This window comes from Chelonoidis abingdonii, chromosome 1, assembly GCF_003597395.2.
Source record: "Chelonoidis abingdonii isolate Lonesome George chromosome 1, CheloAbing_2.0, whole genome shotgun sequence".
In the NCBI taxonomy this organism is placed as follows: domain Eukaryota; kingdom Metazoa; phylum Chordata; order Testudines; family Testudinidae; genus Chelonoidis; species Chelonoidis abingdonii.
The window spans coordinates 155,829,177-155,845,346 of record NC_133769.1 but is presented as its reverse complement, the minus strand read 5'-3'; the positions used below and the strand labels follow the sequence as shown (position 1 = coordinate 155,845,346).

The 16,170-nt window shown below is 42.5% G+C and overlaps 1 protein-coding gene across 1 annotated transcript; it reads left to right on the top strand.

The window, feature by feature from the left end:
- Window positions 1-4,400: 4,400 nt before the first annotated feature.
- TENT5C (terminal nucleotidyltransferase 5C) lies at window positions 4,401-15,549 on the top strand. Its single transcript, XM_032773619.2, has 2 exons — window positions 4,401-4,487; window positions 8,345-15,549. The coding sequence occupies exon 2, from the start codon at window positions 8,372-8,374 to the stop codon at window positions 9,542-9,544; it is 1,173 nt and encodes a 390-aa protein (XP_032629510.1). The 5' UTR covers window positions 4,401-4,487; window positions 8,345-8,371; the 3' UTR covers window positions 9,545-15,549.
- The last annotated feature ends 621 nt before the right edge of the window (window positions 15,550-16,170 follow it).

Here is a 16,170-nt window from a genome sequence, read left to right as displayed (position 1 = left end):
AAATTCAGGAAACCGAGATGTGTTTCACAGATCATTCTGTTTTTTTAGTCAAATCTCTTCAGGTATATGGATTGAGGTTTCCAGGATACTAACCAAGGGAAGGTGTGTCAGTGAGTGAGGTGGCTGTAAAATTCAGTCACATCTATATGCTTTGATGCTGAGCTATTGCTATGCTCTCAGCTACACATAGATACACAACTAGACAATTAGCTTTCCCTATGATCTTTTTCCATTTTTTTAAAATGAATGCCTAAAGATGTGCTCCTAAATCTTTGTTTTTGGGTGCCTAAATTAAATGGCCTGATTTTTGAAAGTGCTGACCACCAATCAGCTCCTTCCTGAAGTCAGTGCAAATTGCTGGTTATTTCATTTTTGAAAACCAGGCTTCTCACATTTAGATTGAGTTTAAAATCTTGGCCTTTCTGTTCCTCCACCTATTCAAAGAAGGAGCATGTCTTTAAAAATAAAATAGTCAAAGCATTTTTATCCTCTAAATATGGAAAACAGAATAAAATGTGTTACTAGCAACAAATATCAATTTGCCTTAAATGTACATAAGTTCAACTAAAAAAGAGGGTCTGTCCTCTAAAGTTGGAAAGAGAGGCTATTTACCTATTAAATTTAGTTACTGGAGATCACTGTTTGTATGGACACTATTGAATAAGGTGCACTACAATGTACAAACGTCATATTTTCTAGTCAGCCTCATTCACTAGTGGCACACCTCCCCCACACCTTGATTACATGTATTTGAGCCCAAGAATATAAAAGAAATCATCCCCCAACCTTCATTTAGTTGCTTCCACTAACTCAGGAATCTACAGTAAAGACTTTGAATTGGTGAAGGAGAGTGGGGAGTGTAGATCCACTCAGACACTTATCTTAAAGAACCACATCACCAAGTAGCCTTTCTTTATCCTTTGAATATTGCCTCTGTTGATCTCTTAACTTTGGGAAGCCAACAAAACAGTAATAACATCCCCACAGAGGCAAGTCTGAGTAATGGTTGTTGAATAATGATTGCAGGACTGCTCTCTAAAATTTGCGATCAGATATACAGGTCAAATCCTTAGAGTAATGCTACATTAAGGTATGTCTGGAGATCTAAGAAGCCCTTCATATTCCATCAGTGAAAATAACTGACAAATGTTGTTTGTACCGTTAGCTAACTATTGTAAAGTGTGTTGGATAAAAGTGCTATATAACCCCCCCCAATAATAATTAACTTTTTTATTCTACAAAAAAAAGCACACAAGTTGTATTTTAATATCAATAGTCTTACCTTTCTAATGTGATGGATTTTCCCTCTCTCCCCTGCCGCAGCAGCCCCCGAGCGAGTGTGGTCGCGGCGCCAGTGCTGGGAGAGAGCTCTCCCAGCGCTGCAGGTACTCCACCTCCCTGTGGGGATTAGCTTGCAGCGCTGGGAGCAGCACTTCCAGTGCTGGGGCACTGTTTACACTGGAGCTTTGCAGTGCTGTAACTTGCTGCGCTCAGGGGTGTGTTTTTTCACACCCCGAGCAAGAAAGTTGCAGCGTTGTAAAGCACCAGTGTAGCCAAGGCCTGTGTGAAGAAGTACTTCCTTTTGTTTTTTTAAAAACTGCTGCCTATTAATTTAATTGGGTGACTGCTAGTTCTTGTGTTATGTGAAGGATTAAATAAAATTTCCTTATTCACTTTCTTTGCACCAGTCAAGATTTTGTAGACCTCTATCATATCCCCATTAGTCATCTCTTTTCTAAGCTGAAAATTCCCAGTCATTTTAATCTCTCCTCCTGTTTCATACCCCTGATCATTTTAGTTGCCCATCTCTGTACCTTTTCCAATTCCAATATATAGTATTTAGATTGGTTGACCAGACTCTGCACACAGTACATACAAGCTTGCACGTACCACGCTTTCACCTCACGCAGGCAGATATGATACTTCTTTCTCAGTCACCCTCACCTTCTTAATGCATTCCAACTTGGTTTGCTGGACGCCCTGCACATTGATGAATCTTTTCAGAGAACACCACAATGAACTTCAAGAGTCTCTTCATGAGTCTTAACAGCTAATTCAGAATAACCATCATTTTATATGTAATAGTTGAAGATTACTTCCACGTGTCATTACTTGGCATTTATCAACATTGAATGCATCTGCCATTTTGTGCCGCAGCTAACCCATTTGTGAGATCTCCTCGTCGACCTCCACTTCGCACTCTGCTGGACCTATCATTCTGAATTCAGCTATTGTTATCACTCAAAATTTGACCCACTCACGTTTACCATCCATTGTTCAGATGCAATAAATGTTGAACAGTAATGCCACCCCAGTACCTGACTCCTCAAAGGAACTATCGATTTATCTCTCTCATTCCTGAAAGATTAATTCATATTCCTACCTTTTGTCTTCCATCTTACACCACGTTATGATCATAGGGACTTTCTCTTACCCAGATGTTCTTTCAATAAGCAAATTTAGAATTGAAAACTTTTTTAATGTATATTATTTTTTTTAGAAATCTAGAATCTGTTATGTGTTTGGTGGTATTGCATTATTCTTATGTTAACAAATTGCATATTATCCTAACAAAACATTACTTTAATCACTTCTTCACATCAGTCCAAGATTTACTCTGCATATACCCCTTTTAGTCGTCTCTTTCTACAGCTGAAAATTCCCAGCATAAAGTTCCTCCACCAGTCATAACGCCCTAATCATTTAAGTATATAGAGGCGGTACAGTGTAGTCTGGGCATCTGTAAAAAGCATCAGAGAAACTGTGCACGCATCATAGATATCTAACAGACGTTTTGGAGCATCAGAGCTTTAGTGGGATAACCCACTCGCAAGATATTGACAGAAACGCTGTTATCTAGAGGTGCCACTAGGATTCTCTCGCTTTCTACTAATCATGTAGTTTGCCTATCGCTGTACCTTTTGCATTTCCAGCATGCTCTTATGTGGGAAATGGTAACAATCTGCCCACAGTATTCAAGCTGTTACACAGCGTACCTATCGGAGTTATAGAAGGCATATGACTATTGTTCTGTCTTATCTATCTCTTTTAAAAAAGCAAAAAAGTCAGAGTAGCAGCCCGTAGTTAGTCTGTATCTGCTCAAAAAGAAACTATAAGCTTTTGGAGCTTACATTCTCATGAAGTGGATCTTTAGGCCCACAAGAACGCTTTATTCCTCAATAAATTTGTTAGCTCTAAGGGTGCCACGAAGGTACTACCTGTTCTTTCAAAAAGCAAAAACAAAATGATTTGGGACACACGCTGCTGCTTGCGACATTGAGTGGAGTTCATAGAATTAACTCCAGAAATAAAAAAATAAAGTAATCTATGACTCCAAGATCTTTCTTGAGTGGTTACGGTTAATTCAGACTCCTTCATTTTGTATATACAGTTGAGATTGTTTTCCAATGTGTATTACTTTGCATTTATCAACATTGAATTTCAGCTGCCATTTTTGTTGCCCAGTCACCCAGTTTTATTAGATCCCTTTGTAATTCTTCGCCGACTGCCTAGGACTTAACTATCTTGAATAGTTTTGTATCATCAGCAAAGGATACCACTATTTATCTCTCTCCATTCCGACAACTGATTATTTATTCCTACCCTTTGTTTCCCGTCTTTTAACCAGTTACTGATCCATGAGAGGACTTTCCTCTTACCCCATGATGGTTTACTTTTCAAAAGTCAATTTAGATTAAAAACTTTTTTAAATGTATATATATTTTTAGAAATCTAGACCTGTTATGTGTTTTGGTGTAAGTTGCATTATTCTTATGTTAAAAATGCATAATCCTAACAAAACATTTACTTTATTCATATCTCTTTTATAGATCTCATTGGGCCTGACATCCCCCTGTAAATTCGAACACCCACCTCCCCCATTTCAATTCCTGGGCCAACCACTGACGTTTACACGCCCACATCCCCTCCTGCTCCACCCCCTGAAGTATCCCAATACACCCCCCTCTGTCCCTCTTGCGTGCGCTCCCCACCTCCCGTTTCACCACCACACACTACCGCGCGCGCGCCCCCTCCTGCTCTATCCCGCCCCCGCGCGCCCCCATCTCCCCACGGCGTCCCGATGCGCGGCGGGGGGCTACGGGAGGGAGCGCCCCATCCCCCACCCAGCACAACCGCCCGCCCTGGCTCGGCCCGGGGCCGTTAGCGTGCCGGCGCGTTCCCGAAACGGAAACCCTGCCGCTCTCGCTGGGGCGCGCTCCCGTGACCCATCGGCCGCGGTTGCCAGAGCGCCGAGGCTCTCGCGCCAGCCTTGCGTCCCGCACGATCCGTCGTGGCGGCGGCCAATTACAAAGCGGATGCTACCTATGGAGGCGGGGCTCGGGAGTTCTCGCGCGGAATGCAAATAAAGTGGGCGTGGCCCGATGGGGCGTGACCGCAGCGGATATAAATAGAACCGGTGGGGGGCAACCAGCCGGAGTGACAGACTTGAGTGGCGGTTGTACAGGCGCGTGTCGCCGAGTGAGCAGGTGAGTGACTGAGAGTCAGCGCGCCTGCGTTTAATAAGCGGCGGGCCGGGCGCGAGGTCCTGTGCGCGGCCCCAGCCTGGCTGCCCCCCGCCGGCATTGCCCGCCCTGCGGTGCCCTGGCTGCGCGCTAGGACACGGGCTGTGCACTGGGACGGGGCTGTCAGTCATGCCCGGGCCCCGGGGGAGCCTGCGGGGCCCTGTACTTTCTGCACCTGAGAGCAGAGCCTGGCGGTGCCCCGCACAACCCCTTCAGGTTACAGGTGCAGGCAACTCCATGAGCAAAATACACCCTGGGCTTAACTGTTCTCCCTGGGCTCGGGGGCGCACTTAAAGCATTGGCTGATTTATCCGAGACACTGTTAGCTGTTGAGCCAGTTGCAGCCGTTATCTTTGCTCACTGGTAACTCAATTGCTAATCTGAAAACCTCCTGCTTGCTAAGGAGCCTTGCTTCACTGAAGACGCAGCACGTCTGGCAAAGGAGATTAGACAGTCTGGGGAAACAAGTCTGTTACCTGTGAGTCGTTAAAGATCGCTGCATGGGGGACTAATGGGGACAGTAGCTTACCAAAGGTAAAGGGGTGACTTAAAAGTACCTACATGGGGAACAAATATTGAGGGCTGGTGCACAGGACGATTTTACATCGACAGTGGTCACTTCTGGCTTTGGCATCTATGAAACAAATACACTGGGCGTATTTGGTATTATTTTGTGTGCCTCTTTAATGAGGGAAACTCAGTACAGAAACACAGATGTACAAATTTGGTTGCAATAGTAGCCTAACATGCTTGTAGTAATACAGTATAGAGTGCATCTCTAAAGTATATAATAGTAGCTGCACTATATAGTGCAAGTGACAATGCTGAACATAGGGTGTAGAAGTATATAACTTGTGCATTTTAAAATGATCAAGTTTATAGCTGCAACTGTTATGAGTCAACACTTCTACTGATGTCATTGTCTAGTCACTGAAACCAAGTGTAGACAACCAAATGTGCTTTCCTTGTATTCTTAAAGACCATATAAGATACAACAAGCTTGTTTCTGCACTTCTAATATATCAGGGGGTTCTCAAACTGGGGGTTGGGACCCCTTGGGGGTTGTGAGCTATCAGCCTCCACTTCAAACCTTGCTTTGCCTCCAGCATTTATAATGGGGTTAAATATAAATTAAAAACACTTCTAAATATAAGGGGGAATTGCACTCAGAGGTTTGCTATGTGAAAAAAAGTTTGAGAGCCACTGTAATACATATTGCTATTCAGCACACTTATGTAATGCCACAGTATAGCAAATCCATTCTGAGTATACCTGCAGTTAACATCTAAAATGTTTGTTATATCAAATAACACTTATGGATGTCTAAGAAATACTCTTTGCTGTAACACTAAGTACTCATAATGTTTTATCAGTGACTATTACAAGGTAATTCAAATGATTCATTGAGCAAACTAAAAATCTCAGCCTGTTATAACAGTCCAGGTAGTCTGGAAAACTAGATTTATCTTAAACTAGTTTCTCTTGCTTTAGGCTGAACCACAATAGGGCATAGGCTACTTCTAATATCACATTGCTTTATGTAAAGAATTTTAGGATGGAAGTTACTGAAATGTAAACTATAGCTTAATCATTTCTGATGTCCCAGATCTATTGGAAACTAGTGAGACAGCTGGGTCAGTTGTCGCTAAACCACTACCAGTTAACATCTCATCTAATCTGTACATGATTAGAACCAGTGACCTAGATGTGAGAGGCTTCTGATTTTAACAATCCTAGGGTTTAAATTTCACATAGAACTGTAGAAATCCCTCTGAGGAAACTGACAGTAGTAGCAGCACTAAACTAACTTTCCAGCTAGAAGTGTCCTGAAAGCAGGAATAGCAGTACCAAAGAGTTCCCAGAGTTTTTATTTTGCTAAAATTCTACATACTACTTTCACTTCAGTTGGGTTCAAAAGTGACATTACTTAATGTTACTAGTGTTGACATGGGAGGAGGAAATCTGTCCCAGATGGAGCATCTAAATACTCATGGCATAAATATATATTTAAAAAAGGCATAAAATATTAATGAGCCATTTAGACAGTGGTCTTAACATTTTTGGGGACCCATCATACCCACTGAACTGAATGAGTTCTATGCATACATGGGAGGATGTGATCAGGTCATTGTAGTGAGTTCCACCCAAAGACCTCAGGGCACTTCACAAATGCACTTAGCCTCGCAGTGTCCCATGTGTGTTAGGGGGTTATCACCATTCTACAGGTGGAAAGCTGGGACATAGGTGAAATGAGTTGGCCAAGGTCCTACTGAGACTGTAGGACAGTGGGTATAAACCCTGCAGTTCTGATAGCCACATCTCTTGCCTGAAAAACAGTCTCCTCCTTGCAGTGTGGTTGCAATGGTTATTTGACAGGAAGGTACAAGATTAGTAATGCATTTAAACACCTCTTATCAGCAAGAGAGCTTACTATTGAATGAATACCCTTGCTGCACCACCTCTTGCAGCTGCATGTGCAGCCTGCTTGAGCACTGCAAGATGGAACAACAAAGCAGGCCTTGATTAGTCTTAAATGACAAAAGCATCTGGCCACAATAGAAACCTAAGGTGTCCCTTTGCCTTGTGTCTTTATATGTAACTTAATATCAATTGGAGTTGAATACCCCTAGAAAAGATCTGTAAGGGTCTGATTACACTTTCAAATAAAGCTATTTAGTCAAGTAAGATGTAAGAATCTGTTCAACTTCAACACAACACAGACTTCAAAAGGTCTGGACTAAGCCTAGGCATTATCAGACTTGCTGCCTGACATCCAGCTGCTGAGGTTAGAAACACCTTTGCATAAAACTAGGTGAGCTACTGCCATTATATGACCCTTAATATGGTTTAACTGAATTCATGCTAGCTCCTTCACGTGTGAGGCAAAATGTCTGTGCAAGCATATTAGTATTTTCAAAAATCTGGCTTTAGGTTATGCATTGTAACTAAGGACTTCTCTCTTAAGGACCATGGTGAGAATAGAATGAGGTTGGGACTTTAGCTTTTATGGCTGAAGTGTAGTTTCAGCTTGCATTCAGGATCCTTAAATGTCTTAACTTTTAGAGTGGTAAGAATTTGAGGTTTGAGCTCAGTGGGGTTGGATTTCTTTAACTGGGGTGTGATAAGGTGCATACTGAGTTTGCCTTCTGGCATCATGGCAATTGGAGGTGTAAATAGCAATCTTGGATCTGATTTTCAGAAGTGCTGAACTGAGTTGCCATTGTGGATTTACAGAACCTATGAAATTCAGGCCCTTAATCTAATTCTAAACCCAAGTTCTTGCCATGTGACACAGTAGCATGTAGGACTGTACTGTAGGTCAGCTGCAGCGGCGGCTCCAGGCACTAGTGCAGCAAGTGCATGTCTGGGGTGGCAAGCTGTGGGGGTGGGGGGCAGCCTGCTGGTTGCTGTGAGGGCAGCAGTCAGGAAGCCTTTGGCGGCATTTCTGCGGGAGGTCCGCTGGTCCCGTGGCTTCGGTGGCGGGTACGCCGAAGGCGCAAGACCGGAAGATCACCTGCAAAACCATGACCAGCGGACCTGCAGAAATGCTGACTGCCGTGCTTGGGGCGACAAACATAGAGCCGCCCCTGGTCAGCTGCTAGCTAGGAATGTCTTTCACGGCGAAATTGAGCATGAAACTACTTGTGTCCATCATAAGACAGACTAAATATCTGTTCAGAAAGAGATCACTTGGGATGTAGGCGAATGGCTTTTCAAGCACTGTATATAATGAAGATATGACTAGACTAACGTCCTGGATGTATAGCCTGTGCTCTCTTGTAACAGTGAAATCTGACTTAATGTTTTTATTTCCCCTCCAGTTTCTTTGGAGAAGATCAAACTCTAAAATGGCAGGCAATGGAAATAATACTGATTGCATGTCATGCAGTGTACTGAGCTGGGAGCAGGTCAGCCGTCTGCATGAGGTTCTGACAGAAGTGGTTCCAATCCATGGACGGGGCAACTTTCCAACACTGAAAATAACCCTGAAGGACATTGTTCAGACCGTTCGCAACAGACTGGATGAGGCAGGCATCCAAGTACATGATGTCCGGCTGAATGGCTCTGCAGCTGGTCATGTCTTGGTCAAGGATAATGGACTGGGTTGCAAAGATCTGGACCTAATTTTTCAAGTGTCCCTGCCAACTGAGGCTGAGTTTCAGCTCGTCCGAGATGTGGTGTTGCGGTCCCTCTTAAACTTCTTGCCAGAGGGGGTGAGCAAACTAAAAATCAGTGCAATGACTTTGAAGGAAGCCTACATCCAGAAGCTAGTGAAAGTGTGCACAGAGACGGACCGATGGAGCTTAATATCCCTCTCCAACAAACATGGCAGGAATGTAGAGCTGAAGTTTGTAGATCGCATACGACGACAGTTTGAGTTCAGTGTGGACTCTTTCCAAATCATACTAGATGCCTTGCTTTTCTACTATGACTGCTCAGAAAATCCCATGTCAGAGCACTTCCATCCAACTGTAATTGGAGAGAGCATGTATGGAGACTTTGAGGCAGCCTTCGATCACCTCCGAAACAGACTGATAGCTACCAAGAATCCTGAGGAGATCCGAGGTGGTGGGCTCCTGAAGTACAGCAACCTCTTAGTGCGGGATTTCCGGCCCATGGACAAGGAGGAGATTAAAACTCTAGAGCGCTACATGTGCTCCCGGTTCTTCATAGACTTCCCTGACATCCTGGATCAGCAGCGCAAACTAGAGACTTACCTCCAGAACCACTTCTCCAAAGAGGAGAGAAGCAAATATGACTATCTCATGATCCTGCGCAGGGTGGTAAATGAGAGCACAGTGTGCCTCATGGGACATGAGCGGAGACAGACTCTCAACCTGATCTCGCTGCTAGCACTTAGAGTGTTGGCAGAACAAAACATCATACCTAATGCCACTAATGTTACCTGTTACTATCAGCCAGCACCCTATGTCAGTGATGGGAACTTCAGCAACTACTATATTGCAAACTCTCCCATCCCCTATAGCCAGTCTTATCCCACTTGGTTGCCTTGTAACTAATCTCTAACTTGAGTATTTCTTAAATGGGATCTTGTGTGTGGTAGGAACCATTAATCAGCCAGACGTTTTCTAAAGGGAATCTGTGGCTTACCTCTGGCTCTGCTGTTTTCCTGGTGTGCAGTGTGATCACATCACTAGGCACCTGGTATTTAAAAAAAAAAAAAAAGCTTTTTGGGACCCTCTGTAGAAAAGCCACAAGAAGCCTTATTGCCATTATTTTGTTAGGGGAAGGGATCCTATGGCCTCATGTTTGTAATTACCATAGTTAGTTGTACATTTTTGAAGACATGGCTGTTGCACATTTGATTTAGGTACTGTAATACAGCTGCTTATTATCTGAGAAGAAACTGTGCAAGAATAACTTGTACAGAACCAAAGACATTCTGTCCTAGAGCAGCAACAAGATCATTCTGTGTGTTCCTTATTGCCTCCCCTGCTCACTTTGCACTCCCTCAATCTCAAGTCCTGGTCGGTTTTTCCATTGGACTGCTCTTGTATAAGCTGTTCCCCCTAACAGCTCATGCTGTGCCTGAGCATCTTGTACTTTCTGACTTTACAGAATGGGTCACTGTAGGGACACTACCGTCTTTCATGGAGGGGCTCCAGAATTTATTGGTTCTTGCAGTAGCTCTGTATTGCTTTTCTAGAAGAGTTGAAAATTGATTTATTGAAGTTTGACAGTGGGGCTGGTTGAAATCCTCTCTCTTGGGTGCCAAGTTTCAGAAGAGACTTTCTCAGTCAGATGACAAATTCCCCAGAATGTGAACTCATATGTACTAAAGACTGAAGCCCTTAACACAATTAAAGCGTAAAAAACAATTACAAGTATTGAAACAATGTTTGGGTTAAAAAAAAATCTGAAGCCTGCCCTTCTAAAGGAACTAGAAGCCTTTTTTTGACTGGGCAACCCTTCCCAAGATTCTTTCACAGTGTTCCAATAGGAATAGTACATCTCCTGTATTAAAGTTCAGCTTAACGTCCCCTTTCTCTGCCTCTTCTCCATCACGTACAGTACTAAGAAAGCATGCTTGTTTCTCATAAATTGTAGGATGAGATGTGCCCATCTGGCACACTCCAAACACCCAGACTTTTCTCAGATATACTACAATATTTACCAAGTGCCTCCTATAAATGCATATATTCCTGTACACCTTTGGACAGGACCTCACCCTTCCCCTTACAGAAAGTAATCTAATAACTTCCTGTCTCAAACTGAAGATGCTCCTTTCAGAGTTCAACAATAGTCCTTTCACAGGTTCATAGCATCAGATAAGGTGTTTGGAGACCTATTGAAATTCTCCTCAAAGTGTCTTCACTACCACTTGAGAAGAGATGTTAACATCATATGATTGCTAAATGGTGTAGCACAAACACAACTCTGCACAAGGACTGAATAAGGCAGAAATTAGGCCATGGTGTGTTATGAGTAATCTCTGAAGCGGAGACCCCTTTTCTATGAAGGGGAGGATTGCTCTTCAAAGGAGTATGTGTCTTGAATCTAGTTAAATGGTGGATGCTTAGCTTGCTTGTCTCGAACCTTCTGTGTTGGTTAAGATTAACTGCAGTGTAGATATACCCTTCCTAAATACCTATGGAGGGGCTGAAGCTGTGGACTGTAAAATTGCAGTATAGATGTTTGGGCTCAGGCTGGAGCCTGAGCTCCAGAACCATCCTCCCACCTCACAGGGTCCCAGAGCTCAGACTCCAGCCTGAGCCCAAACATCTATACTGCAATTTTACAGCCCTGCAGCCTGAGCCAGCTGACACAGTGGGTGTCTAATTGTAGTGTAGACCTAACCAAAGGCTAAAAAGCTTATTGGCACATTAGCCCATAAGATTACTAATCCAGTAGAGAAACATGGATTAAGTACAGTCCAGCTGAGGAGCTGGAGTTTTTAGGTTTTCTTTCCCAGGAGTAGAAAGAGGGTAAATAACATACACATGGTAACCTTCAAATAGACTTTGCCAATACTTAAGCATGGCTTTGCGTAACTTTTCTTACTATCTTTGGTAAATTGAAGTTACATCTGTCTTCTCCTGTTTGAGCCTGTGGTAGTATTGCAATTCCAGATATTGAAGTAACTTAACTGTCAAGTATTAAGCACAAGATTCAGACTTCTACAGAATAAAGTAGAAAGCAAGATGAGGACCCAAATCTTCAGTACCAAAGGTGAAGGGCAAAAGCAGTGGTTGGGCAACGCTCCTCTGTCACAACCAGAGAAGGCTGTTTCTTGCTAGAATAAGTCTTCTAATGCCCCTTTCTTAAAAGGATGAAATTCCCTCCTCCAATAAAAAGCTATCAGTATGTCTGACTCTTGGATGGCAGACTCATAAGGACCACTTCAGCAGAACATATATTTAAAATATGAGACTTAGTTTTAGTTATTAAGTTAGCATAAGGAGACCTTGGCTAGATAGGAGTCTAAAGTAGACAAGAATAAACTTGAGACTAACCTGAAGCATTATTTTAAAAATATCAAACAGCCTTATAAGCAGCTGACTTCCAAAAATGATGAGCATCTAGCAATATCATTGACTGCACTGGGGAGCTTCTAGGTGCTCAGCACTACTTATGCTGCCAAGTATAAATCAAGACACCTAATCCTAAAAAATCTTGACTTGTGCTTTTGTGTGTGGGGTTTCCTTGCCATGTTCAGGAAGAAAGATTGAACCAGTTTGAAAACTGACGACTCCTCTTTCTAAAGTTCATGTGGTTACCAAATCTACTGACTATCTACCTTATTGTGTGAAGCCAAATACTTCATACCCAGGCAAGTAAGCTTACCAAAATTGGTGCATAGGAGCACGTCAAACACAAGTAGTATTGGGTTCTCCAATGCCACTAACAAGGACCACTAGTAAGGGAGGAGGAGAACTCTCTTAAGAGGATCATAAGAGTAACACTACCTCAGATATTGTCCTTTTTTAATGGATTTTTAGTCTGTTATCAGTACCTGATCTTATCCTTTATATTAACTTTAGTACCAGCCTTTTGCCTGAAAGGGGCATGTTTCTTTCCTTCTCAGATAGATGTGTATATGAATCAAAACTGTTTTGTCTTGTAGGATCTAATGGATAGATCTTTAACAAAACAAAATAAAAAACCCACACACCTTTGCTCCTAGTTTGGTGCCTGAAGGAAGTAGCCAGATTCTTGTGTACAACTCCCCTCTTCTTTCTACCAGAGGAAAAATGCCAGAAGAAAAGGCTGCCATGGATTCCTGTTGAGCGAGGGGAAGCTAAGCTCTAGTTTCATAAAACTTTTTTTTTCTTGTTCAAAGTGCTGGTGTAGTAACCAGATTTCTGAGTTGCAGAGAAGCTATGTGCTAGATGGCTACCCTGGCTCAATATCTTCCTAATGGCCAGTTTCCTGGCTTTAACTTTTTGTATGTTTGAAATACTTTTTTTTTTTTCCCCCCTCCCAGTCTGCTTTCCTAAAGTTAAGGTCTTAAAGCCATATGTAGCTCTGTACTAGACTGACAACTGGCACTGGCAAAAGAGTTGCTAGAATGTGCCTTATGTCCTCTGTGTGCTGCCTCCACAGCACTCCTAGCCTAATGATGTGATAGAGCTGGAGTAATAAACAGCCTTGCATAAGTCTAGCTTTTCTCTATTTCAAAATATTCTTGGCAACCTATTCACTGGCTTATTTAATGTGGTGAATCCTTTTTTAGCACTGGGTAACAGACAGAACTAGGAAGAGTTTAAGTAGCAGCCCTAACCTAAATTTAGGCTGCTCACTTAATTCGGTCTCCCTTAGGGTATTAATGATGCCTTTGCAACTAGGCCTTGTGCTTCCATTGCATGCTTCTGGCTCGAGTAGAGGTTGAATAGGGGGTAAGAGGCTGAACTGCAATAGTTAATACCTCCTGAGTGGATACTGGAAGCAAAACTTCATTTGAATAGAACTCAAATATTGTATTAGCACTATGTCATCTCACTCTTGCAGGAGTAGTTTCACAGAAGTCTTCAAAAACATCAGCAATGTAACTTAGGTTCTCCTGTGGCTCAAGTGGTGTTTAGACTGTTTATCAGTTTTGCTGGGCTAGCCTGATTTGAGACTGAGTGTATCTACACAGCAGTCAGAGGTGTGACTGCAACATGTGTGGACATACACTTGCTGCAGTCACCCTGATTTGGAGTGTAGCCGTAACTATAGGCAGTACTATGTGCCCTCTTGAAATCTAATCTCTACTAAGGCTTGGTCTGTACTGCCAACTAATGTCTGTGTTGCTACGGGGTGTGGAAAATCCACACCCCTGAGCAACATAGTTAGGTCAGTATAACACCTGGTGTTGACAGTGCTGTAGCAACGGGAGGGCTTCTCCTGTCAGCATTACTACCCCACCTCGGTACCTATGCTGATGGGTCAAGCTTACTGAAGTGTAGATAGGTCCTAAGACTTCCTGTTGTATCTCTTCTCTCTCCTCCCCCAAAATTTTTTTAGAGGCAGCTGAGCTAGTGTTCTAATCAACGGTTAATGCACATTAGGCAAATAAACCCAAACATTTAGACCACAGCAGGTTTCTTCAGGGTAAAGTAACACTCCAGCTTTCCATTAACCAATACTTGTCTACACAGGGTTGGTGAAATTGCAAGTTGGTACCAAAGTGAAGGCCAGTTTCTACTGAGAATAAATCTGGTTGCTTTGCTTTAAAAACTGATACTCTGAATGACCACCTCTGTGTGATTCATAGCTACTCTGAACAGGTGTGAAGATAGCAGCACTTTACCTTTATTGCAAATTAAGGGAAGAGTAAATATTACCATATTTGTCCTCTGCTTATCCAGTTATCAGTTAGACTGGTGGCTAAAGAATACTCTTTAAGGAAGCAGGTGGTGACCCTACCTTTAAATGCCCTATTCACATCTGATTTGTTTTATATACTTATGTTCAAATACCAGCTGCTTTAATGTTGTCCTAAATTTTTACCCCTTAGAACAGAAACTTTAATGAAAATAACTCCAATTTTCATACCAGAACGACCTGGTGTTGGAGGCAAGCACTTGGATTTACATACTGCTTATATTTCAGGGGTTTCTATTGCTGACTAATGATGTGGTAACTCTTGACTTCCTGCTCATTGAGAGGTTTGAAAAGGGACTTAGAAGAGAAACAGTCTTATCTTTTGAGTTTCCTTTTAATTTAAGCCTTCAGCCCATCCACCAACTTGGAATATTCTCTCTTCTTTGCTGAGGGACATGCCACACTGCACTGAATCAGGGTGTAGTATTTTTGTGTGGCAGGAAACGAGAGTAACAGGAAACCAGTTTCTGTCACAGCTGGCTCAGAGTCCAGGCCAAGTTTGGGCATTCTGAGGAATGTTCTCAGCCTTGCTAATATCTGATGGGAAGACTGTGTTTCCAAGTGCTAAAGTCTTGCTTACCTATTGCTCTTCACAGTAGTTAAAATATATTGGTCTGTAGCTGGTTTTGATTGGATTAAAGGGCTTTTGAAAAGAAAACTGGGCTGTATTCATGGACACTGGAAAAATTAAAGGTCAGAACTTCATTCCTTTTTTGTTCTTCCATTGTAAATGGAAGGTGAAACAGCCACTCACTTAGGGCATTTAGAGTAGTTCAGTTATCCCTTTAGTCCATTAAGGAAAAAAGTGATATTCTTGCTTTAGGTGTAGGAGGCACTTGTTCTGCACTTGTCCTTAACAAGTGGCTTTTTTTGTTTTAATAGCAAACTGTTTAAAAGCCAGTTCCAGAAACCTGCCCAGGGTACTTGGGAGAAACTGATTTTATTTTTATTTTTTTTAATTTGAGATGGGGTGGGGGAGTTGGCACAGTTTGGCATAGCCTCTGGATGATTTTCAAACTTAGACCCTACCTAAGCACTGGGGGCTCATATCTCAGAATGGTTGGTCACTCTTAACTTGCTCACTCCTATGCACCACGATCTCAAATAGATTTCTTTGTCTTGTTTAAAATAAAAATTGGATGTTGGACCTTAACTATGCCTTTGAGTTTCTTGGACAAATAAAAACTTACATTAAGGACTCAGCTGTCATTTAATGCTGCTGCTTGTGTGCTAAGGTCTACTTATTGGAATCTGTCCAGTAACAATAAATGGGTATAAAACAGGCAAATATTCTAAATGTGTGGAACAGTGTTACGTTTATAGCTTGACTATATAGCAAAAAGCACTTCCTGTCACTGGTCTGCTCTTGGGTGTAGCAGGTAACGGGTATAAACATCTCATGCCCCTAAGGTGAAGAGGCTATATGTCACTTGGAAGAGAACCATAATTTAGGAGTGGTAAGATCTTGACAAATCTCTTATGTTACAATGGAGGTGAAATGGAGCTGAGCATAGTTGAGGAGAAGCACCAGCACTGGAACAAGAGTCCGATTATGTTGCTTTCTATATAGTGCATGGAGGACACTCACTTATCCTACTGGCCTCAACAGGATTTTATTTACTTAACAGTTGAGGTAGGCACCTGCCTGGGCCCACTATGGCAGAGCTCCTATAGCTGACCTCATTTACGACTAATCTCCCTCAACCAGTTAAGCTTCTTGTAAGCTTACTCATTCTACCCAGAGGTAGTAATACTGGTCTGTTTCCAGTCCCTATGCAATGGCCTCATGTGGGCAGGAGGGGAAGGTTAAATGGGATTG

Coding starts and splice junctions, on each gene's coding strand:
- TENT5C (XM_032773619.2), top strand. CDS start 8,372: ATGGCAGGCAATGGAAATAATACTGATTGCATGTCATGCAGTGTACTG.